The sequence below is a fragment of the Camponotus floridanus genome, unplaced genomic scaffold, assembly GCF_003227725.1.
Source record: "Camponotus floridanus strain SB8 unplaced genomic scaffold, Cflo_v7.5 scaffold129, whole genome shotgun sequence".
Taxonomy (NCBI): domain Eukaryota; kingdom Metazoa; phylum Arthropoda; class Insecta; order Hymenoptera; family Formicidae; genus Camponotus; species Camponotus floridanus.
Genome location: NW_020229247.1, coordinates 441,800 through 466,929, shown reverse-complemented (window position 1 = coordinate 466,929; position 25,130 = coordinate 441,800). Strand labels below are relative to the sequence as shown.

General features: G+C 27.8%; 2 protein-coding genes across 5 annotated transcripts in view; both read right to left on the bottom strand.

Moving 5' to 3' along the window:
• Positions 1 to 11,181, bottom strand: part of LOC105258720 (secretin receptor) — a 34,732-nt gene extending 23,551 nt beyond the window's left edge. For 2 of the 3 annotated variants that reach the window (XM_011270179.3, XM_025405970.1), the window contains exon 1: positions 11,007 to 11,180. The gene's annotated coding sequence lies outside the window, so the exon portion shown is untranslated. Of the gene's footprint in view, positions 1 to 11,006 lie in introns of all 3 variants that reach the window. The other variant, XR_003122390.1, reaches the window with a different exon arrangement.
• Positions 11,182 to 15,190: 4,009 nt separating this feature from the next.
• On the bottom strand, positions 15,191 to 24,591 carry LOC105258719. 2 transcript variants are annotated; one of them, XM_011270177.3, is made up of 6 exons: positions 24,307 to 24,591; positions 20,652 to 20,717; positions 18,450 to 18,515; positions 18,228 to 18,390; positions 17,435 to 17,786; positions 15,191 to 16,035 (listed from the first exon to the last, which is right to left on the bottom strand). In XM_011270177.3, exons 1-6 carry the CDS (start codon positions 24,452 to 24,454, stop codon positions 15,853 to 15,855), a joined length of 978 nt encoding a protein of 325 aa, XP_011268479.1. In that variant the 5' UTR covers positions 24,455 to 24,591; the 3' UTR covers positions 15,191 to 15,852. The 2 variants fall into 2 exon arrangements, with proteins under 2 accessions (XP_011268479.1, XP_011268480.1); XM_011270178.3 differs by lacking the exon at positions 20,652 to 20,717 and having other exon boundaries at positions 15,193 to 16,035; positions 24,307 to 24,589.
• Between the last annotated feature and the right edge of the window lie 539 nt (positions 24,592 to 25,130).

Here is a 25,130-nt window from a genome sequence, read left to right as displayed (position 1 = left end):
ACGAAACTTAAATATATGTCTGTCTTTATTTATTTAGAAAAAGATAAAGACATATATTTAATAGACATATATTTAAGTCTCGCTTAAAGCTAAAATAACGTTGTAACCGGGCCTTAGTTCGTTCCGAATGTGCATACTTCACATAGTTCCGCTGATTTGTAAAAGGATATATCAAAGGAGGAGGGGGGGGGGGGCGCGGACAGCAGTCGGCCATTTAATCTCGATCGCGCTTGATGCTGCGTCAGGTGTATTAAAGTTGAGTTCGCGCAAGTGCATCGATCATCGCGTTTTTTTTTCGGTATTTTCTCCCTGGTTATGTTGTAATAAATCGCACGGTCGCGGGTGAAATTTTGTCCGTCATATGACTCATATTCGACGAGTGTGTCAGTTGCTGCGCGCGTATTTCTCTTCGATATTCGTATCCGACATTAATGTCAATTTGCGCGGGAATTTATATTTATATTTCTCTTTGGCGCTTTTCAGCGGGTTTAATGGTCTTTGGAGGCAAATGTTTTGTAATAATAAAACTAACGTAAAAATAAAATTTTTTAAAAACGGTCTTAAAAATATAAATAAAAATAATGTATCGCGAAGGCGTGAGTTTGTTGTATTATATTTCTCTCGACTTGTTACGATCTCGATTACGCAGGAACTTATGTCCGCCATATTTGAAGTTTACGCGAAAGTTTATCGGTCATGGTGTATTTCTTCGCGGTATTTCTAGCGAAGATATAAAAGAATGTATTCGCGTGGATATAATCGTTCGTTCGCGCGTGAAATTGCGCCCGTCATCTTGCAATCGGATTCGCACAACAATGTGTTGGTTGTCGCAAATTTTCTTCGGTACTTCAGGTTTTTCTACCATTTCAATTTGTTGGTAAGTCGATTTTAAATTTATTTTTATATTAATTATTATTTTAGCAGCAAATTATATTTGATACAAAATTTCTAAGTTTTTGATTAATTCTTTTTATTCTCTGGCATCAATGTTGAATATTAAATAAGCAATAAATAATTAAATAATAATTAACTTAGTAAATAAGTAATTGAGTATTAAATAAGTATAATATATCGAAACATTGATGTATTAGAGTCATATTCATATAAGAAAAAAAATTATTTCAAAATATTAACTAAATGACTCATGTTTTCATTTTAATTATAACTTTCTTGTGTCACTTTGCAGTTGGATTCACACAGGAATGTGTTGGTTGTCGCAAATTTTCTTCGCTACTTCAAGTTATTCTACCATTTCAATTTGTTGGTAAGTCGATTTTAAATTTATTTTTATATTATATACTTGTGGATTAGAATGCAGAAGATGTTTATGTTTTCGCTCGATCAATAACCTAGGTAATATGTGATTGGAGAGTAATAAAATAGAAGAGTAATAAAATAGGAGAGTAATAAAATAGGAGAGTAATAAAATATCTTTGAGTAAATAGATAGTGGTGTATTGCGTAATTGATCTCTCACTAAGCAAACCATTGTCATCCATGAAGGGATGTAAAATTAGTAATTGAGATTTTCAAATTTCCTTGTTTTAAGGCTGAAATTTCATCATAGGGCTGAAATTTCATTACAAAATGACTTGGTTTCCTTCATCTTGCTGTTTCAGTTTTAATTATATTTAGATGTTCAATTTGTTTCTTATGGTTGAATCTGCAATTAGTAATAAATCAAAGACAATTTTCTAATATACATTCTATTTCACTCAGATTAGAGATCCTAGAATATAAAGCCTGGAAAATAAATTATGCCATAATATTGTGGCAAGACAATTAGAATTTCTTTTTTCAACTTTGATTTCTTTCATTTCATTAAAACATACTTTAATAAAATCTACTTAAGATTGAATCTCGATTGAGTCATTAGTCCATGACGGACCTTTCCATTATATATATTACAAGTTTGCATTCACGCAATCCTGTCATCGATGTTCGTTTGAGGTTTCCCGTTGCTCTCGTATGCTCTCATTTGCTACTTCTCTTGTGCGTTTGTCGGTCATGTGAATCCCTACCAACTGTTGCTTTCAAAGATATACAAGGTAGCTTCGAAATAACGATTCGAAATAAGATTTTTTTAAACTGATAGCTAATTTGATTTTGATTCTTTATAAATTTTTAAAAGATTTTTATTCATATGTTTTGTACGATAAAGAATTCTTCAAAATAAAAGTGATGTCTATTTATTTTTGAAATAGAATTAATTTCGTACAGCTTCTTTAGCAGTTGACATTCTCTCATTTGTTTTTATATGATTTATAAAATGTATTATAATCTAATAAATTAATCTAAAACATAATCTATAATTTAAGATACAATTCAATATGATCTATAATAAAAAATCGGTGAAATACTTTACTTATTTAATTATTATTTAAGTACTTATTACTTATTTAAAATTCAGCATTGCCAGAGAATAAAAAAAATTAATCAGAAATTTAGAAGCTCTTCTCAAATATAATTTGCTATTAAAATAATAATTAATATAAAAGTTATTTTAAAACTCACTTCATAATTTCTTTCAATGTTTGGAAAGATATTTTTAAAATACACATACATAAGAGAAATTTGTAATTGTAATTTGTGTTTAATTTCTTTAATGATATAATTTTCTTTGCTAGTATATATTTATATATGTACTTCATATTTGGTAAATTTTTGGTATTATATATTTAGTATATTTTTGTGATATATTGATTATAATGACATTTTTTTGTATTTCTTACATTTGGTATTTATTTATATATTATTTGGTATATTTTTCTTGATTGAGAGATTCTCGTATTTTTCGTTTTTCTCGTTTTTCTCGATTTAAGATTTCTCGTATTTCTCCTTACACTAATTAATAAATCGTGTTTGAATAAGAAGCAAAATTTATTTCTTCTTAAAAATATGAATACAGCTTTTTAATCGTAAGTTAGCGAAAATCTTTAAAGTTTCTTATTAAAAAATTAAATGTTATTGGTGCTAAAAATAAAATTAATAATGATTAATTATTAATTATTATTATATTACAATTATTATAATAATTATTATTAGGTGCAATTATATTCGAAGTCTAATATAATACGAACATACTAGTATTACAGCCTAGCATGAAAATGGAGCGTACAAAGTTAAATGATAATATTACAATCAAATTGTATTATTTTAAAACTATTCAAAATTTCAAGAGAATATTAATTAAGATTTCAAGCATTAGTAATAATTAACAAGTATAAATTGAATGAATATCATTAATTCCCATTCAATTACTATCTAATCATCTCTAGTTAAATTTGTTTAAATATATAAGATTATATATAAGTTTTACTATAAATACACATATATTGATATATTGAATCATCATTTTAGTATAATTTATGTTAATGCTTTGTCGAAATAATATTTGATATATTGTTTTGTATATTCATGGCATTCTTGGTATATTTTTATAAATATTTGTGTGTTATAATTGGTATATGTTGGTACATTTACTTGGTATATATTAGTTGCATTGGTATATTTTAATATATTGCTTTTGTATATTTCAATTTTCATTTTCGTATATTTATTTCAACGTATGTATTTTATATCTCTTTTATCTCTAGCTATTACTATTTGATCATCAGCGAATTGTAAATTGCAACGTTTATTAAAAAAATTTTTTTATGAAATTCAAAGATGTATCGTGATCAAAATGCATATTATATTTTACTAGTAATAATTAACGATAACAAAATTTATATATTTTTTTTATCAAAAATTTAATTTATAATTTTAAACTTTAATTAATTTATAATAATATTAAAAGTAATTTATAATATTAATTTATAATATTAATTTGTAATATTAATTTATAATAATAATTTACAATAACAACTTATGTAATTTACGTAGAATAATTTTCGTGGAACAAAAGATCTAATGACACACAATGAAACGCGTGGCAAAAGCTTTCGTATTTCCGATAAGATTTTTCTTTACCACATATACCTTTTTTGTACAATTGTCGTTCCATTTTTCGTCTGTGCCGAACAAAGAACTGCATTTTTCTTTTTCTTTCTCCACTTACACCACACGGCTTTCATTAAATATGTGGTCGAATGTGCACTCGAAAATCGTTATCAATTATCGTGCAACACGATTGAAGATGAATTATTACAGACAAATTATTGTTTGAATGTTTTTCGCAGTTTACAGATAAAGGCAGAATTTAATAACGCGTTTGAGAATAAAGGAAGGATTTAAGAATGTTTTTAGCTACAAAATAATGATCGCTTTTTATATATAATGCCTATTGATTATTCTAAAAAAATTGAGAAAATAAATATTTATGTTTGCACGCTGTTTGTATAATACCGTTTTTTAAAACAAATAAAAATAATGTACGTAATCTCACAAAATATGTCTTTATAATTGAATATTCTGGTACATTTTACATATAAAAGTAAATTCTAATGTTAATTTTTAATAAAATATTTCTTTCATACTTAGAATTTATAAATTATTTCTTTCATACTTAGAATTTATAAATTCTAAGTATGAAAGAAATTAAATAATTTATAAATTCTAAGTATGAAAGAAATATTTTGTTAAAAATTAAAATTTCCGATAAAAATACCGTAGAAAATAATATTCCAATAAGCAATGCAAATTTAAACATATTTGCTATGCTGAAACATGCGTTAACGTCACTCTTTTGCATAAAAAAATATATTGAAATGAAAAGTGAGAAATACATCTGTTTTGTCAAACTAAGCAAACTAATTTCTAGGCTTTTAGAGGAAATTTGTTTAGCTATTAGTTGAAAACGTGATTTAAAAACCGGTAAATCGCCGAAAAAGAATCAAAAGAAGTTGGCAATAATTATTTAACTTTCTTATTCAAGTATTATTGTTAAATAATACGCCCGATGCGTAAACAATGAATAATTTTGAACAGTCTGGCAACTTGCGATAGTAGACGCATTTTATGATATATCTAAGAGAAATATGAAAAAAATTTTGAGAATTATATGAGAATTAAGAGGTAATATCTTACAACTCAAAAATAATATCAACAATTTACATGCACGCGAAAAATTCATTAAGAAAGAAAGTGTATCATATAAAGATATCATTAGGCACAAAAATAATTAAGCATATTAGTTGCAATTTATAATTCCCTGATGATCAAATAAAATATTTCTTTCATACTTGGAATTTATAAATTATTTCTTTCATACTTAGAATTTATAAATTCTAAGTATGAAAGAAATAGTTGGAGATAGGGAAGAGATATAGAATACATTTATACATTGAAATAAAAATTTACGAAAATTGAGAATTGACTATAAATGTGCAAAAATAAATCAAAACTATACTACCGCGCTGTGGCTCTTATGCCAATTTTTGATTTAATTTTTAATTCTATAATTTAAGAAAAAAACAAGAATAAAAGTTCTTGCGCTAATTATAAACATATTGATTTATCGATGAGAAAGAAATACCATGAAAAATATTTTAATACAGCAAAAATAGCAAATATTAGAAAGGATCATTTGTTGATTTTTGTTGAATGTTGCAAAATTCGAATCTAAACTAAGCTTTCATATTTTTATCACACACACCGGTAATCTTTCTTATAATTATTGATATCGCATCTATGAAATGAAATGAGACACGATTTCACAAGTCTAATAAATTTTAAGTCAATTCCGCTTAAAATGTGATGGAGATATTTGATACATATAGTATAACTTATATAACTTATATATGCAGTCTGTAATATTATATGCATCGATATCAGATAAATTAGATTGTTGAGAGGATAGATCAGCATTTAAATAGTAAACTTGCTGATAAATCTTGCGTAAAACACTAATTTTATTTTCCCTAAAGTTTCTTTGCTTATTGATTTTTACTTCAATTCAATTACGAAGCATTCTGCGTGATATCATTCGTTAAATGAACTTCCCATTCTAATTTCTCGTTTTCTTAAAATGCTTTGCGACGCAAATGAAAAGTACTCGAGAAATTTAAAATACTGTATTTACAATGATATAATGAAAAAGTCACGCGATCAGTTAGACACCCACGGGATTGTTTCAACGTGCTTTACTCGATATGATATATATATCCAGTGGCCTATTTTGAAATATGTCACGCAACGAAAGCCCAGAAGTGTGGCCTGTTCGTGGCTTCCGTTCATCGCAAATACGTTGGATATCTATTTATTTCATTTATTCATTCGATTCCACACTTTGATCACGCGCCGCGCGTTTCATTTCCGATCGACTAATCGATGCCGGAGCGAATCATAATGGTATAGAAATAATTGAATTATAATTTTTATCTTCTTTTACGTTCTTTCAATGTGTATTTATGTTGTATGTATTATTTTATATTCTAAATATATTACACAAGAAAATTTTTTTATAAAATTAGAAAGAAGAAGAATAATTTTAAAGAATTTAATAATTTTAAAGATTTTAAGAATAATTTTAAAGAAGTAAATTGTGCACAAACAGAAAAATTAATGATGCAAATATAAATTATATTAATTTTAAAAAAGGAAAAACTATTAATATAAAATTCTTTATTTTTAAAGTATTCAGATTTATTTTTAGTAAGAATTAATGAGTAAAATCTTTTCTCAATGTTTTACACACTAACTGCAAACAACTATCCAGACTTAATATATTCATATATAATACATATAGTAAATTATCCCACACATATATCACATTGAAATTTATTCAGAAAGATGATAAAATATCTTTCTGACCTCATCCTGAAAGATTGATCAATCCATGGCGGATCCATGAAAAGCTTTTAGCAAATTGCGCACTTGTAAAAATCTTGTTTGAGTTCCTTATGAACTTTCATATAAGATTCTTTCAGTGAATTACCAGACATTATATACTGAGATTTAGTGAATACTTGTGAATAGCAGGCGTATATGTTTCACTTGCAAAAAAAGTTCGCATAGTTTCATGATCATGTGTAACAATCCGATTGGATTAATTGAGAATCCAGTGATTTTGCGGACAAATAAATTGAAATTGCTGTCAAGTGTCAATAAATTTACACTTGATATAATTGATAGAATTGAGAATCGATGCTATTGAAAATCGATATGTATACCTAAGAAATAAAGAAAGATAAAAATAAAATAATTATAAAATAATAAAGATTTTTTCCAGTTTCAATATAATTCATTAATGTTATAGCATCAGTTTAAGATAATATCGATAATATCGATATTTTGTTAGAATCCAGCTTAATAATTGACATTGTTTTTTACAATTATAGTAGTAATTAAATAATTTACATAATAACTATAGGTATAGTTCTTATCATACATGCTGCAATCATTTTCTCTTTAATTAATAATATAATTAATAAATTATTAATTAATAATATAATTAATAAAATAATTATTAATAAATCATTAATAAATTCATCATAAATAAATTAATAAATTATTATTGTTATAAATATCTGATGTGAATTAAACTAAATTCCCTATAAATAGAAATTCAGAAAGATTCGAGTCTTGTAAATATTTATCCTTGACACGATTTATCAAACACATAATTACAGTTAGGATTATAGTGGGCGACCCAAGGTTCTTAAGATTAAGGGTTATTAACTGGATGAAACGAGTTTATTTTACGAGAAGACATCTAAAAGCATGGTTTGTCATTAACAAATCTAACGTCTCGTGGGCGTCGAGATTGATGAAAACTTGAAAGTTTAAATTAAACATGTCTCAAAACTAGATTAATTTCTCGCTATCACAAAACGAGTGTTGAAGACTAGTATTACGTTTGTCTTTTCATTTTTCATTGACAAGACGAAACGAAATTACAGATGACGCGCATCAACGTATTCTTAAGAAAAGACAGTTCTGTAACTTATAGAATGCGGATATAATATAATTACAAAACGTCACGTGTAACATAATTACCGGTCTGGCCTTTGTTAAGCTTATAATTCTTATTAAATTATATTAATAACGAGTAATTTATTTAAAGTTAAAATATAAATAAAATATAATCTTATTAATTTAAATATAAATAATTATAAATATAAAATATAAATAAAATGTAATCTTATTAATTTCATGGGAAAGCGTCATCATAACTCATAAAAAATTCAGAAAAATTTAATTGTATTGAAAATAAATGTAGTTAAATTTGAAATTCTTTGAATAATTTATAAGGTTATCAAAATATATATTAAAATATTAATTTTTTTCACTGAAAATTAATCGAATCGCTTTATTTGCTGTGAAAAATATTTTAATATAAATAATATAATAAAAAAGAGGATTATATGATATTTCTCGTATATATTACGATATATCAACCAGGAACTTTGAGACATCCGGCAGTTTTCAGTTTCGAACGGAATTGAAATTCTGCACTCTCGAGAAATCGAGGAAGCGTCGAAAGAAATGAATAGCATTATCTTGAACAAGTTTTATAATGTGGTCAGCTTCCTTCACTGCTTCCTCCCAAATGACCTTTCAGCATTTCCTTTCTCACAACGGTCTATGTTCTATATAATTCTTTTATTATTCTTGCATAGATCGGTGCTTTTCTAGCACTTTATTGGATCAAGTGTAAGCTTATCGACACCGGACAGCAACTTCCTCAATTTACGTAATATATAATCTGTAAAATCGCCGGATTTTCAATTCTATCTATATTTTATCTATACGGTTCTCAATCTATGCAGTTTTTGAAATTTAGAAACTTTGCATTCTTATCATGCTATTCTTACCATGCTTGCTGCAATTATTTTTAATGCAAACATTGAAGATTTTCAAAATTATTTCAAAACAAAATATGCGCAAGTATCTTAGATAATAAGAATATCATAGAAAAAAAAATTGTTCTTCGGGCAAAACTTGTATCTAATATTTCTTTCTCTTTATATAAACGAGAAGACTAAGCTGTCACAAACAATATTGCCGTAAGAAAAATATTGACAACTGGGACAAAGGCATTTTCAATCATGCTGCAGGATATAGTTGCTAATAATGAAAATAAATTTAAAAAACAAATATGGGAAAATCTAATTTTTTAGTTAATTAATTTAATAAGCAAAATTTACATCTCCTTAGAAATATGGAAATATAAATAACTTTTTAATTATAAATTATCGGAAATGTTTAAAGCTCTTTTTATAAATTAAATGTTATTGACGTAAGAATGTTATTGATGTAAAGAATTTTAGTTTTATATTTTTTTTAACAGTTTTTTATTTGTATTCTCAATTTCTTTTGCATTATTTACATAAAATTTACTTTTTTTTATTAAAGTCATTCTCAGTGTTTTAGATATAAAAAAATTGTTTGTTAAGTAAATTTATATATATATATATATATATATATATATATATTTAATAATTATCTAAAATTATGTGGAATTCACTTTATAAAATTCTAATTTAATTTACAATAATTTATTTCTACAAAAAATAAGAAATTATTTTTGAGCAATTTAGTTTTTACATAAAAATACATAAAATCTGAATTTCAAAAATGTTGATAGTTTGCTCTTATACGGTATATTTACCATGCGAAAAAAAACGGAAAACTTACGGATGAATACCGTTACATGCAATTTTATGATTATAGCATTTCAACTTGATTTGCCGAAGTTCTGTCAATATCATGTAAATCCTCTTTTATTATATTTGCACAAGTTGGTGAATCATGTTATATTATTATATAATTAACTAAAATTATTTTTTTCTGTATTTAAATTTCGTATATATATATATATATATATATATATATAAATATAATCATCAACTGATCGTCGTTTTCCTGTTAGATGGGATCTAGTTCTTATTTTATATATTTATTTATATATGACATTTTTGATATATTTTTTGTATATTATAATTAAGATATTGGTTATTTGGTATAAATTATTAATTATATATGCGCGTCGAGAAGAAAATAAACTTTTCTATATCTTGCGTGATTTTTACGTGACGTTTCGTAATATATAATATGTGAATTTTAAAAAAATTCATTTTTGATTATGGTTTATATACTTAATATATATTCTTGGTATTTTTTATTTATTATTAATTATTTATTATTTTTTATTAATTATTTTATTATTTTTTATTTATTATTATTTATTATTAATATTTTTTGTATTTTTGATATTTTTGGTTTATTCTTTTGATACTCTTGATATTTTTTATTTATTCTTGAAGTCTTAGGGGGACTAGATTTAGAATTTTGATTAATTTTTTCAAATTATTAATAATAAGGGCTTAACTTTACATACTTTTATAATTGTCTCATTCCTTCTATTTAGAATATTTAGAATATTTAGATCATTCAAAACAGAATCTTAGTCATCGTGGTAGAAACTTCTGTCAGCTTTTCTAAAATCTCTGTTTGTCTTGTTGAGGGATTTGTCTTTTTTGACTGAGTGTCTGTTGATAGAATATTTGTTATTCACTTCTTCCCTCAAATAGTCTTAACTTTTATTGCTCTTTTTAGATATCTTGGGAGAAGGAGGGCTAATAGACTCGAGTAATATAATGTTATTTCAAGACTCGAGTAATATTAAATGTTATTTCAATGGTATGTTAACATAAATTGTATGACGAAATGATGATAATCATGCGAGTCGTAGACTTTAATACATGTGCATTTATAGCGAAATTTTAAAATCTTTTACTTTTAATTATATTATTAAAACTTAAAATCTTAATCTCTTAAAATCTTATTCTCTTGAGATCTGAATAGTTTTAAAGTAATATAATTTGGTTATACGATATTATTGTTTAACTTTACATACGCCGTTGACAGTTCTAATTCAATCACATAAAAATCAATTAATTTTTTTCATTTATTTTTATATGAACGATTATATAATGATAATAATCAATTATATCCTGCAAAAATTTGCAGAGAGAGAAAACGTACTTTTTAAGCTCGAAAAAAAAATATTAGAATTAAACTATTTAAATATAATAAAAATATATATAATGAATGCAATCTTACATAATCGCGTATTAACCAAAGATTTTTGGATTAACTCTGATGTTGGCAGTTTCTTCATATTTGTTGTCACTCTTATGCGTGATATGTTTAATATCGCGAGCTTGCGGCATGTCAGATTATCCGACCACACTGTTCACGCGTCTGACATCGGGCGCCGTTTCAACGCGACTGTCTTCCTGAGACATATCGTCTCTATATTGTCGGATCTTACGCATGTCCGTCCGACTTCCGACTCCCTCTTCCTCTCTTTCGCGCAACCCCATCATCGGTGTTCGTTCCATTCGAGGCTTTCCTCGTTGCACTCGTTCGTACACCTCTTGTGCGCCTGTCGACTCGCATAATCCCCACCAACTGTTGCTGTATAAATGTCATATATTTCAATGTATCAATATATGGTATATTGTTATATTTGTATATTTGTTATATTATTATATTTAATATTTGTTATATTATTACATTTATTTATTATTTATTTTGTATATTTCTTGTCTATTCTGTAGTATATCCTTTTTTGACTATTCTGGGTTCTTGTATATATCTTGTCACAATTAATAAACGGATCTTGGAATAACAAGCAAAATTTATTTCTTCTTAATAAAAATATGGAAGTGTAAATATTTTGTTAATCATAAATTAAAAGTTTAATTTAAAAAAAGTTTAAATTAAAGTTTGTTTAAAGTTTGTTACAAATTAATGGGTCTATTCTGTAAAAATGCTCTATAACGCTGTATCTCCATAAGCTATGTAGAGCATGTAACTGAGAGTAAAAAAGAAAGAGTGAAGAGCGAAAAAAAAAGAGCTAAAAAGCTACACAGAGCTTACAGAGCGAAAATTTTCTTACCGATTACACGACTAAATTTTATTAAAGCAAAAAATTGCGTAAAACAAAAGAATTTTAATTTTATGTATATTTTTTAAAAATTAATACAGATGTTTTTATTTGTACTATTATTTTTTTTGTATGGTTTACATAAAATTTATTTTTTCTTCGATAAGTCATTTTTAACATTTCGGTAATCTTATTCTTACATAAATATTGATACGTCGTAAATGTTCGACGATATAATTTTGTTTGCTGATTCAATAATTTGCAATTAAAATATTTTAATCTTGCGTATCAGAGATAATTTTTAGACTAATTGTTATACTAATTAAAATCTTGTTTACACTAATTAAAATCTTATACCACTTGTTCTACAAATAGTGGAAAGCTGATTTAATTTACCATTACATTTCGATAAACATATAAATTCCTTTGATAAAGAATTGATGACTACTTATATTCGTTCTATATACTATAAATACACAATTCGTCAGGATAAGAATTTATTCTTATAATATTTTATTGATATTTGTTTATTAATAATGATTTGAAGCTGAATCGATTACGGACTTGAAAAAATGAACATAAATAATCGTCTTTAAAAAGAGAGCAAATCTACAAATAATGTCGTGTTTAAAATTTTTATACTGAATTTGTACCAAACGAAAAAAACTAATATAAAATATACCAACAACACGCATGGAAAAACATGATTTAAAATTTAATTTAATTTAATTTAAAATTCAATTTAATTTAAAATTTTAAAAATTCAAAAAAACATTTTTTAAATCAACGAATTATATTGATCAGATTGATAAAATTTTGTTTTGCATTGTTATTTCGAAAGTATATAAAATAACCAAAAGCCAATTTCAAATTGTATTCTATTCTACATAACTTAATATAATAGTTAAAATCAGTTATTATAATTTTCTCTTGTCTTACAAGAACTATTTATATTCTGATTTGATTAATTAATTGATGTTGTGAAACGGCGCTCGGTTGGATACGTGAATTGTGCATGAATAGTTTCGAACAATCTTGCACGTCGCAAGCTCACCGCAATGTTAGACATGATGTCAATATCGTATAAACGACATATAAACATTCGTTAAATTATCGCAAAATTGCAATAACACTTAACGTTTTAGAAGAAAAATAAGTAAAAATAATTCCGTTAAAGATACCAAGTGCGAAAAAAAAAATTCACTATTTTACACATTGATTTAAATATAATTTCAAGTTTATTTTTTATAATTTGACAAATTTTTAAAAACGAAAGAAAACATTTTTGAAATGTTTCAAAATATCTGACATATGTTTAACTTTGAATCAACAGTCTGTTCAACAGTCCAATTTATTTCTCACGGCTTGTTAAACAACAATGTCAAACAGAATTTTCGATATATGTGTCTCGTTGTTAGCTTTGTACTTTTACTATCGAGAATGAACGCGATAGTTTAACCGAACGCTTTTGTACGTCCCAAGGCAAGTCACTCTACCACATCGTAAAAATTAATTACTGACGAAATAGAGATCTCGTGTCTCGGTAAATATTTTGTCTCATATCAAACTCACATATAATATAATAAAAAATTTTTCATCATTATATTTTGCATCAAAATGAAAATAAATGCAAGAAAAATAATAGCGGTTTTGCAATTTCATTAAATAGTTGATATCATAAATAGAAATAGTCAACCAACTACGTGATATTGCGTAGCAAAGGCTAATAACGTTCAAATTCCGAATTTGTGGCATAATATTCTCGCAGATACATACATCGTATGTACATATGATCTATCATTGAAACTTTGATCCTGAAGCATCATTTGATTCGATGACTTGTGCGTGTTGTTATCAAATATTCACTGTCTGTACATTTCCCACGATGTCGGTTTTCTCTATCTGCGTTAATTACGTCAAATTGATTACGATATTCGCAAACATTCAATACTCTCTCATGTTTTATACTTGTGCAATATTTAACATATTATCAATTGCATATTGAATAAAATTATTGTTTATTATATAATTTCACGATTCTTGGAAATTATTCAATTGTGCTCGATAAAACATCATAAAATAAACATCTTAATAAAATACATGAGAAAAATCCATATTCTCAAACTGATATGTAATAATATCTCTCGCTGATTTTATTATACAAATAATTTTAGTAAGGATTATAATAAAAATGGACAATTGCATATCAATTCTTATTATTTCAAGATGTATATTTATTAGTAAGTTATATTCAAGCATACAATTGTATGTTTTATGCACAAGTGGGATATATTTATATAAGATTAATTTATTCTGTGTTGACTGTCAAAGAAAAAATCTCATACAATTATTATAAAATCTTGTACCATGTTATTGTTATATAAATATAACAATAAAAACTGATTTACTTTATCATTAAAGTTTGATAGAAAAAAATCATCTTTGAACATTTGATTCTCAATGGAATATAATTGTACATATAATTAATCTCATGTAGCTATTTTGAGAACACATGTACTGCTAAATATTTAAAATATAAATTTACATATATTTAAAATTATATTAATATTAAAATTATATTAATATTATAAATTATTTTGAATTTTACATTAGATGCATTCATAAAAATATCTGAGTGGAATTTCTATTATACTAAACACTTGTGCAATAGTAAATACTGCATAACATGAGAAATAAATTCGTCATCAATTCGTGAATTTCATTAAAAGACAATTATGCGAAAATGGTGAGGTAAATTCGCATCATCATATTGAATTCGCATTATGATCTTTTTATTTTTTTGTTAATATAAATGATTATATATCAATTTATTGAAAATATTAAAAGTAGACCGGTTGATAACACGAAAGTAAAATCGTTTCATTATCAATAAAACTTTCGAAACTGAAAAGCTTTTTTAATCCATTTAAAAGCTTCGGATAAACACAAATGATGGAATATGATTGATTATAAATGATCCTATTCTAATAACGAATACTGTCAGATCATTCTTGCAGTATAAATATTATCAAAAGATTTGCAACAAGATGAGTCAACTGCATAGTTAGTTGAAGATGTTCGACAGATAAATTTATAATCTTTTTTTATCATAAAATCTTCAACAAAATTAACATGAGATAATCAAATCGATGAGATAATTACTAATAGTATTCTATCATTTTGCATTTTGAATTTTAAGATATTAAATTATTTTATAAAATTAAATATATATACATATATATATATATATATATATATATATATATATATATATATTATTTCGCCTTTTCTTCTTACACAATTTATTTTACAAATTTGTTTTAACAATTTAATGGTAATAATGTATTTTAATGAAAAGAAAGTAGACATTTGGTAACGAAATGTTTTTCACGCAGAATCGAGATTATAATCGTTGAATCATTATTATACTGCAGTTTCACGAATAATTCTATACGTATAAATATGTGAATTTATAATATTATAAATATTTAATAAATTTTATGTGATTACTACATACATTGTAACGATCTTATTCGATAAAATTGCGGTGCCATTTACAACATGTACATTGTCACTTAATTATTTTATAACAGTTAACAAAACATTAACATTAATTCTATCACGCTGCTTTCCAAATAATAATAATCCTAACCGACATTCATGGCGCATATTGCGTTTAGCGTAACTAGCGTATAACAATTAATTCTTAATGATATATAACAATGTACTGGCAAGGTAGTCAAAGACCTTCAAAATTATCGTTGTACGTATCACGCAAAGTTATCATTATGCGTATTACGCAATACAAAGTTAATTTGAAAGTCAATTAAACTCTATCCCATTTTATATTTTATTGTCCTTTCTAATGGCTTTGACGCATTCTGCAATTATTTAGCCCCTTATACCTTGAACGAGGACAGTCTTCAGGTGCGGTAAGCTCGTGTTATTGCGCTCATAATTATTGCGCGACCCGATAACTTGGCGATATTTTTTTACAATTTTTCACAGATATTTTTGTCAAGGTATCAATAAGTGCGTGATGTCGCCGAACTCGTACTCGCCCAGAAGAACGCGAAACAGATCTCTCATCGTGAGATGATGAATCGTCTCGTTCACGTGGCTCGCTACGTAATCCTGAATAGGCGGCAATATATCCGGTTTAATGATGTCCATTGCTTCTGGTGTTAACTCCTCAAAAACCTGCAAACAGATTGATTTATCCGTTCGATTTATCGAATTCCACGTTCATTTAATTCTGCATTGTATTTCCACCGGAATTTTATTCCATGCTATATGACACAGAAAATATACAAAAAATTAAAAGTAATTCAACTGTACATTGTAATTAAATGTACTGTAACTTTTTTATTGTCGGTTGGCTATCTATAATTCATTGTATATCACTTGGAAGTAATCAATTGACGATATGTAGCCAGATTGATGCGAGTGTGTGAAGTTCAAACTTGCGTTGCCGTCGAGGTGACAGATATGACCGAATTGAATGATTAATATTATACTCCTTGAAATGGATAAGCAGTGAATGATTAATTAAAAAATTTTGTTTATCTTCTATAAAAATAAATATTATTTTTCGCCTCGTAGATTTAATTTTTAAATCACACGAAATATTTAAATTACGAGATATTGCACGTTTCAAAGCATATATAAGCATTATTTAAAATTTATAATAAAATAAAACGAGATTGTGAATAACTTTAATAAATTGCCTAAAAGTTTTAATTATACAATAATTATATAATAATATTATATTTATGATTTTAGAAAAATTATCAGACTTTCTAATTACAGTAAAATAATAAAAAATATAATTATTGATTAATAAGCGATTATTGTGAGATGTATTAATTATTAAAAAAATTACAAGTTTTATCAAGAGCTTTTCGAAACTTTTTTTGATGATATATAATAAATGTCTGATAAATATATGATATATTTATTTTGATAAATAAATTTTAAATAATATAAAAAATATACACTAAAACTTGTTAGCCATATGAAGACAATTAGAATTTATTTCGTGAATAAAATATAAAAATTAAAGCTAATAGAGTCGCATCTCTAGAATTTTTATTTTAAAAAAGAAGATAAATTTTTATTTTATTATATTCTTTATAATAAAAACGATTCTGCTCTCGCAATCCTGATAACATTCGAAGATTTATACGAGCGTATTGTACTTTTGTGTAAGCTGTGTGTACAGTTTGTTTTACGACCGGTTGCCTTTTGCGATCGGTATAATATTTATCGGTGAGAAATTCTTTATGACCATTCTTCGATATCCGTTGCGATTTTTTCGTGATGCACGAGAACGTCAGTGGAGCGAGGTCACATTTGTCCGGTCATTGAAACTAAAAAATTCCAGGTCGTCCGTTGAATATTAAACATTCGATTCCGTCACCTCGGCGGCAATGCAAATTTCAGTTGTGCATCTGTCAATCTGGCCACGCGTCGTCAATTGATTACTTTCAAGTGACAGTAATGAATTATAGATAGCTAACGGGCAATGCAAAGTTAAAGTACATTTAATTACAACATATATGATTGAGTCAGACACATACTTAATTATGTATCATCTTACTTGGCTCATAATTTGCCCGATCTTCTCGCCGCCCATGAAGTTCTCCAGATATATCTTGATGCCGCGCAATGAGAAGTCGAGCTCGAATTTCTTCAGATACATTCCTCTTGCGTAGCCTAGCACGGTGTTTGCATAGGCACGGAAGCCGCTCACAGTCATCTCGAAGGGACCTGCACCGCGTAACGGATATATATCGCCCAATATTCCGGAAATATTGTAATAGCCCGTCGCCAAGATCTCGGGAATGGAAATGTTGACGGCGATGGTGGGACCGATCAGCGACAACTTGGCTCGGTCAATTAGAAAGGTCGACAATTTCCTCAACTCCAGGTTTTCGATCACTAGATGTACTCTGACAAACAGATTCACGACATATGTTACATGTACGTCTTGTTTCGCGAAGCTACTTAACACATTCCAATCGCAACAATTGGTATCTTTCATTTGTGGAGATAGAGACAAAAATAAATCTCAGATATTCAAGCGTCAGGAAAAGGGTGTCTTAATCACAGACGTTTGAATGATTAAAGTAGCTAAGAGAAGATGCGAGTAAAGTATAATTTCGATAAATTCAATTTTTAACGCTGCAGAAATTGAAGACAAGCGATACATTTTTATAGCCACGAGGAAATATCTGAAAGTTTACGAAATCGTAAAAATTTTAATCATGAGAATCTTTGTAAACGCTTCCTCAAGATTGCATACCAAGGCGCGCAACAATCGTTTCTTTGCCGTGATTCTCGTAATCTCCGGAATCCGATGTACCTGACCGCGTATCGATCCAACGACTTACTTTCCTATTTCTGGATTATCCGTGTCGATGTCGATTTCGTCGAGCGTGAACGGCTCGAGCGGAGGGATACCTAGCTCCGGGATGCCGTTGCGCATTCGGACGCGGAATTTCTCCAAGAATCTTCGCAACTTGAACTCGAGACCCATCGACGCGGCGCTGTCGACTGTCCACAATTGGACGATTAACATAAATGCGATTAAGATAACGAGTACCGATACTTACTGACTCCGGTCGTCATTCGGGTGGCGTTGATTAATAAATTTCTCGGTCTCTCCACTGCGTTGGTTACTACAATCAGAAGACGAAACATTCTCTCACTCTCATTTATCCTACTTATTTTATTGCGCCTGCTTGTTATTGCCGCTGCTCAGGCATTAACTCTTTCTCTGCCACGAGAGCCGAGCTTCCTGTGTGTTGTATGCCAATCTCTGCGTTGTTTATACATACGCGAAATTGCATACTCGTGAAAAGACCAACTTTGTTGAATTTTGCGTCAAAATCAATTACTCTCTATGAAGTATGAATATGATGTGTGTATGTGTGTGTGTGTATGAATAGAGAACAAATTTTATGAGGCTTCATATATATATATTTAACGATATAAGTTACATGTATGGAAATGCTAAATTTGAATAATTTTATTGACTTTAAAATAAGAATTGATCTCCATTCTTTTGCCAAGGAAAGTAAGACAAAAAATGTTATCTCTTTTGTATTACTTTCTAAAGAATCTCTCATTGCAAAAGTATAATACATTAAATACAATCAAAATTTATATAAATTCAATCATTCAAAATTCAAAATTTATATAATTCAATGAACTTGAAGGAATTTATAAAATATAGATTTTTAAATTATCATTAAAAAAATAAACTTAATATAATACTTGAATTTGTTGTATAAAATATATATGTTGTACTTTTAATTTAATTTATATAATAGAACATATGTTTGTGAGTGTATATACATAGAAAGTTAACGCGTGATAATAAATCTCTTAATTATATAAATTAAGAATTATTCGAAGAACACAGGTATCTCAGCATGGAAAGATCGAAGATAAAAGCGCGAAAGTAATCTCATGCATAACATAGCGGAACCGTTAATTAATCAGCATTGTGATCATTTTTTTGAATAATATGTCGGTCTTTGACATCTATCATTTACATTTGAATACAGTATCGCAATATGAATCGGCAGACGTCTAAATTTATTTCGAGAGTTCATTGAAATATTTATTATATCGTTTGCAGTCTTTAATGTTCTAATTTTCGGTGGTATATTATTGAAAAAAAAACTGAAAAATATATATTATGTAATTTCATTCCAATATATATAATATATAATTTCTTAGACATGACTAATATAATTTATTCTCATTGTAATTATGCAAGTTGAAATTATAGTATTTATTGAGAGTCAAGATTCTTTCTTGCACTTTCCTGTGAAAGTTTGTTAGCGATTCCATCTAAGTGGATAAATAAAAGCGAAACATTCAATTCGATCGTTCATATATTCGATGGCGACGCAAATGAAACGATTCGATAGCAATCATTTAAAAAGGAATTAAAAAGCAATCTACATCATGAACTTCCATAATGCAATTATAAGCGTATCGTTTCGCGATATAGAGAAACGCAATCTCTTCTCGATCAAATGCTCCTTGCCACCGGTCGAATTACGCGGCATTAATGTATTTCTCCGTCAGAGACTTCCGTATATTTGCATCTCCGAGAGAGCTCTTCTACTTCACATGTAGCGCATGCTCGGAATTTACGTAAATTAACGCAAATTACATTCTCCAAACCTTCTGTAGAAGTGCAATTGGCCGCTAATCTTTCGACATGCTCCACATGCGCTTCCATTTCTTCATTACGTTCAATAATATGCACGTACATACAGATTTACACAGATTTTACAAGATGATCCGAAATATTTTCGATTTTTTTTTTTTCAATATAAAATATTGCTGCTGAAAAAATATATATGTACGTAATATTTTCAATTAATAATTTAGAAACATTAAAAAATCTGGATTTAATTTAATTAAATATTTTTAATTTGAGAAAAGATGTTTAAAGGGATATATCCAAAATGAATCTTTCTAATTAAATTTATATAATTTATACAAATAATAAAGAAATAAATTAATAATTTTCATTAGTTCACACACACACACACACACACACACACACACACACACATTTGAGATATAAAGAAGCGTTTCATAAAATCAATCGAGATTTTCGAATAAAATTATATCTCAACATTGTTTCTTCAATACCAAACGCGCAAGTATTTGCAAATTTTTCGCAAGCAGTTTTTTTTTCTCTCGTTTTTTAGGGGAAAGCTGAAGCCGCATTTTAAGCGTGAAATAGGTGCATAAGCCTTTAAATTATCATTGCATTTTTTGCGAAAACGTACTGTATTCCGCGGCAGTATCCGTAACGCGATGCAATAGTTCTTTTTGCCGTTGCACGACTCTTGTTACTGTAACAAACGATCACAAGTCAACGAGGAGACACCTTTGCAAACCAAAACCGATTAGCCAAAAGTTGGAATGTTAATGTTAAATATTTGTATAGTAATTAACATTCAAATATACAAGGAATTTTCAATAATATAATACAATATATAATACAATAGGAATTTTCAATAATATAATACAATAATGTAACTGTTTCTTAGCATAATATTTTTTTAAATTAATACGGACAATAAAACAAAATTCACAATTGTTAATCGATTTCCGTGATATACTTCTCTTGAACAAATATCTCAAATAATTTTTTCAACTTAGATTTAAATAATATTAAATTCTTACGCAAACAGGAATAAAATGTTTTAATTTATAATATTATGTTTTTGTTATTTTCTTTTCTAAATCCTAAGTGTACTTAATTCAAATATAGATTATATTTAATATCATGGATATGAAATATGTATTTAGGTGTATAAGTTATTTCTTATATTTTTCTTATTAAGATATCTTTTATATTTTCTAAGCGCGATTGCGTTTTTTTTCTCGTTGTTCTTTCCAAAGCTCAAAGATAAATCGTATTTTGCATTACACAGATGCTTTTTACTTTCCTATTAATGCCTATCATACAATACAGAAGATGTTGATTAAATCCATGATGCACATTGCGTTTAACAATCAACTCTCAAAGCGCCTTTATTCCCACACGTTAATTAAACTGTTTATCGACGCTGATCGCGGATGCGAACATTGACTACCTAACATGAATTCGAGAATCGGTTTTCTGTCCGAGAACGGTTGAATATATCGAGCCGTTATAGTAATTAAATGATTAATCGAATTTGAGTTTTGATTTGTTGCATCGAACAAGGGAACTTTATCATGAGAATCGGCTTCTCGTTCAAGAAGCGTTAAATACATTCGACGGTTCTGGTGTGCAGTAATTAAATGATTAATTGAACTTTGAGCACAAGGACATTGTCCTGTTGTAATGAGTTGTAAGAAATTTGGACGCTCCTGTTTATTGTAACTTATAATAGCGTGAGAAATATTTCATAAACTAACAATCGTAATAAAATAACACTTTACTTTCGCTTTACATCGCGATTTAATGGAACATAAAGCAATTTATGCGGTTACGTTTGATTTCTTACACTTAGATATGCTTTAATCTATACATTAGCGTTATAAAGAAATCACATATTGAGTTTTCAATGTATTTATGTAACAAGTATACAGAAGATTATGATATTAAGAAATATCATTTATCATTCTTATCGTGTAAATATCGTTATGTAAGCGATATGACTATCAAATCAATATTTGATATATCAATATCAAATATTTAGCCTTTAATCTGGAAAAGGGAATCGTGAAAAACTACCAATTTGTTGTCGGATTTGTAGTTGTTGGATATTTAATGGATATTTAATAATGTATCATTCGCTAAATTAAATTATTACAAAAGTACTGAACAAAAATATTCTAAAAATTTTACGAGATAGGTGCGGTTGTTTTTTTTACGCATGTCGCGAATAAAAATTGTATTAATGCATAATTCCCTTTCATTAAACATTCAACTCGCGTTGATATGTAAAATAGTTATATGGAAATAAAGATGTGACTAATGCTGACGTTGGTGAACAAAAAACGTCTTACGTCGATTGATTTCCGACAACAAGAGAATCTCATACTTAATAGATATTATTATTCAATGTTAAATTCTTTTTAACATAATTATTAATTCGCTGCACAACGCGTGTATTATTGTCTGAAATCACTGTCTCTTCCGCGAATAAACGTGCGAATGCATGTTTTTACCTATTCGCGATATATCATTTCCAATAATAAAAAAACTATCCTTATTATAGAATTAATTGATAGTCTTTATCAATCTAATTTGTATTAATGAATATTAATTTCATTTTATTAATAGCGCCGTTTGTTGCTGGAAATATTTTATTTTGAGTTTCAATTAATAAATTGAGTTTAATTTAAATTAAATATTGAGATTAATTTTATTTTCGGAAATATAAATCTTTCGCGCGGAAAAAATGTTTACATTTTATATATTTATATTTTTAATCTACAAAAAATATATTTTAAATATTAAAACAATGTGTTTTATTGATTTATAGCTTCCGACACTCCAAGTGGAGTTTATCTATGTTTGAACTATACAAATATTTTTTAAATAATTGCACAATACATCGGAATGTCATCTTGAATGTTTCATTTATTTGTGTTATTATCGTTTCGCGATCATCTCTAAAGTCCTATCTCTGAAGTGTTTAATTTGCATTCTTTTATAAAAATATGTCAGTACATTTATCATTTCGCATGAGACATGCAATGAATTATTATTTAAGGTCGATCAAGTTGGAATAATATTTGGCTGTAATCTTGCATCTGATTAAAAATTTAGGTCATCGGATACAATAAATTTCGCGTTTATGCTAATCATTTATGCAAGCTATTGCCGTAAGTTAAATGCCATGTTTAGGAAACTCTCATGTAAATTATGTAAATTCTGATTCACAAGTTATTTAAACGGGTTATAGTGACTTAAAGGCTAATTCAATCTTTTGCTTTCATCAATCAAATACTTTCAATCTCGCTGTTGCTGGCGAGGAAAGGTCTTTTCATAGAGCTTTCTATAATATCATCTATTATCTAACATCTTCGCGTACTTATACTTTCCATCCATCCTTAATTGATACTGTCGTATCGTTGTATTTGCGTTTTCACTTTCATTGAATCGTTGATTATAGCGTTTCGATATTAAAAAGCTTAAATTTTAAAACAGTATCTAAATCTAACTCATTTTGATTCGGAAATCAAATTATTGACAAAATATACGTGTCAAAGTATGCGAAAAAATATTGAAATTTATGTAAACTCACTTATCAAAAATAAATGATAAATAAAAAGAATAAAAAAGAATTCACTTATCAAAAATAAATAAAAAATTATTATGCATCTTTATCGATACAAATTTAATAAAGATATTAAAATATTTATTTCTGAAATTTTTAGCTACAATAATTTTTTTGTTATATCGCATTCATGTGAATATATCGCATTCATGTGAATATATCGCATTCATGTGAATATATCGCAATTGTGTGAAAATAATTTATGCAAAGATATATAATGTTTAATTGCGTACTTAAGTTTGCTATTTAGTCGTACAATATTAATTATTAATATATGTATTAACTGCACAAACATTGATTAACAGAGCTGCATGTTAGCAATATATTTCTAGTAAACATTTGAAATTAAATAGTGTACAGATATTATGCAGGAATGAGTTAATCAGCGATAGGTCCAAATGCACCATATAATCTAGAATATTTTTCATTGATGTAGCTCTATGTGTTTTATTTACTTTTTACAACATCGATTCTATATTCTAATTTTAATTTTTCTAGATTCTAATTTTTATTCAATATTTCTCATTTTTATTCACACATTTTTATTCTATATTTCTTTAGCCCAATATAATTTTTTTATCCTAATTGCTATTTTCGTAAATATCTATGGAACATTCGATAGATTCTTTGCGGTATATCGAGATTGACATTTGGATTAACTCACGGAAATTAGTTGCACTATTCGCAACGTTACCGATTCCATCCAAGAGGACGGAGGGCAAGGGCTCGGCGGGCGACGTACTCGCCATCCTAAGGACGACGCCGACGACGCACATCATCGTCGTTGGAAGTCGGCTTACGCGATACCTCATCGTCCTCGCGCGTGACAGGTATATATCTCATACAGATACGTATACAAGATCGGAAGTGCGGAAAACGCGCGGAAAAGAGACCGTTCGACCCGCTCCCGTGGAAGCAGGAAGGCTGACTGACAAGATGAAAAACCGTCGGTAGAGTTTACTGCTGCCGTACACGAGTTCGACTCCTTCTGCTTGTCACGTGCGTGTGTAGATGTGCGAGCGTGTCCAGAGCGAAAGTGAACGTCGTACACGCGCGCGCGTGCTATTCATGTCGACATTTACATTTGCTCGGTCTCTCGTGTTAAAATGCGCTCCGGGCGAAAGGTCTGCGTTGCAGAATTTTTCAAAGACCCGCGCATCTGACATTTTTCGCCGGCCATTTAATCCTTAGCTTATCTGACAATCACAAATGTCAATTTAAAATATCGATCAAAATAGCACACATATATATATTTTTTTAGATTTTAGAATTTTTGCTCGAAAGATTCTCGAATGAGTGAGCGAATCATACTCTACATTTCAAATTATTACACCTGGTCTAGAAAGAGAGTGAATAGATTAATTATTGCATAATCGAAAAAAACATTACGTTTTCAACCTCAATTCTTACAGATACAAAAAATCATATGATTCAGTCACGAATCGACCTAGCTTGTCACTTTTATACATATTGATGAAACATAGGAAC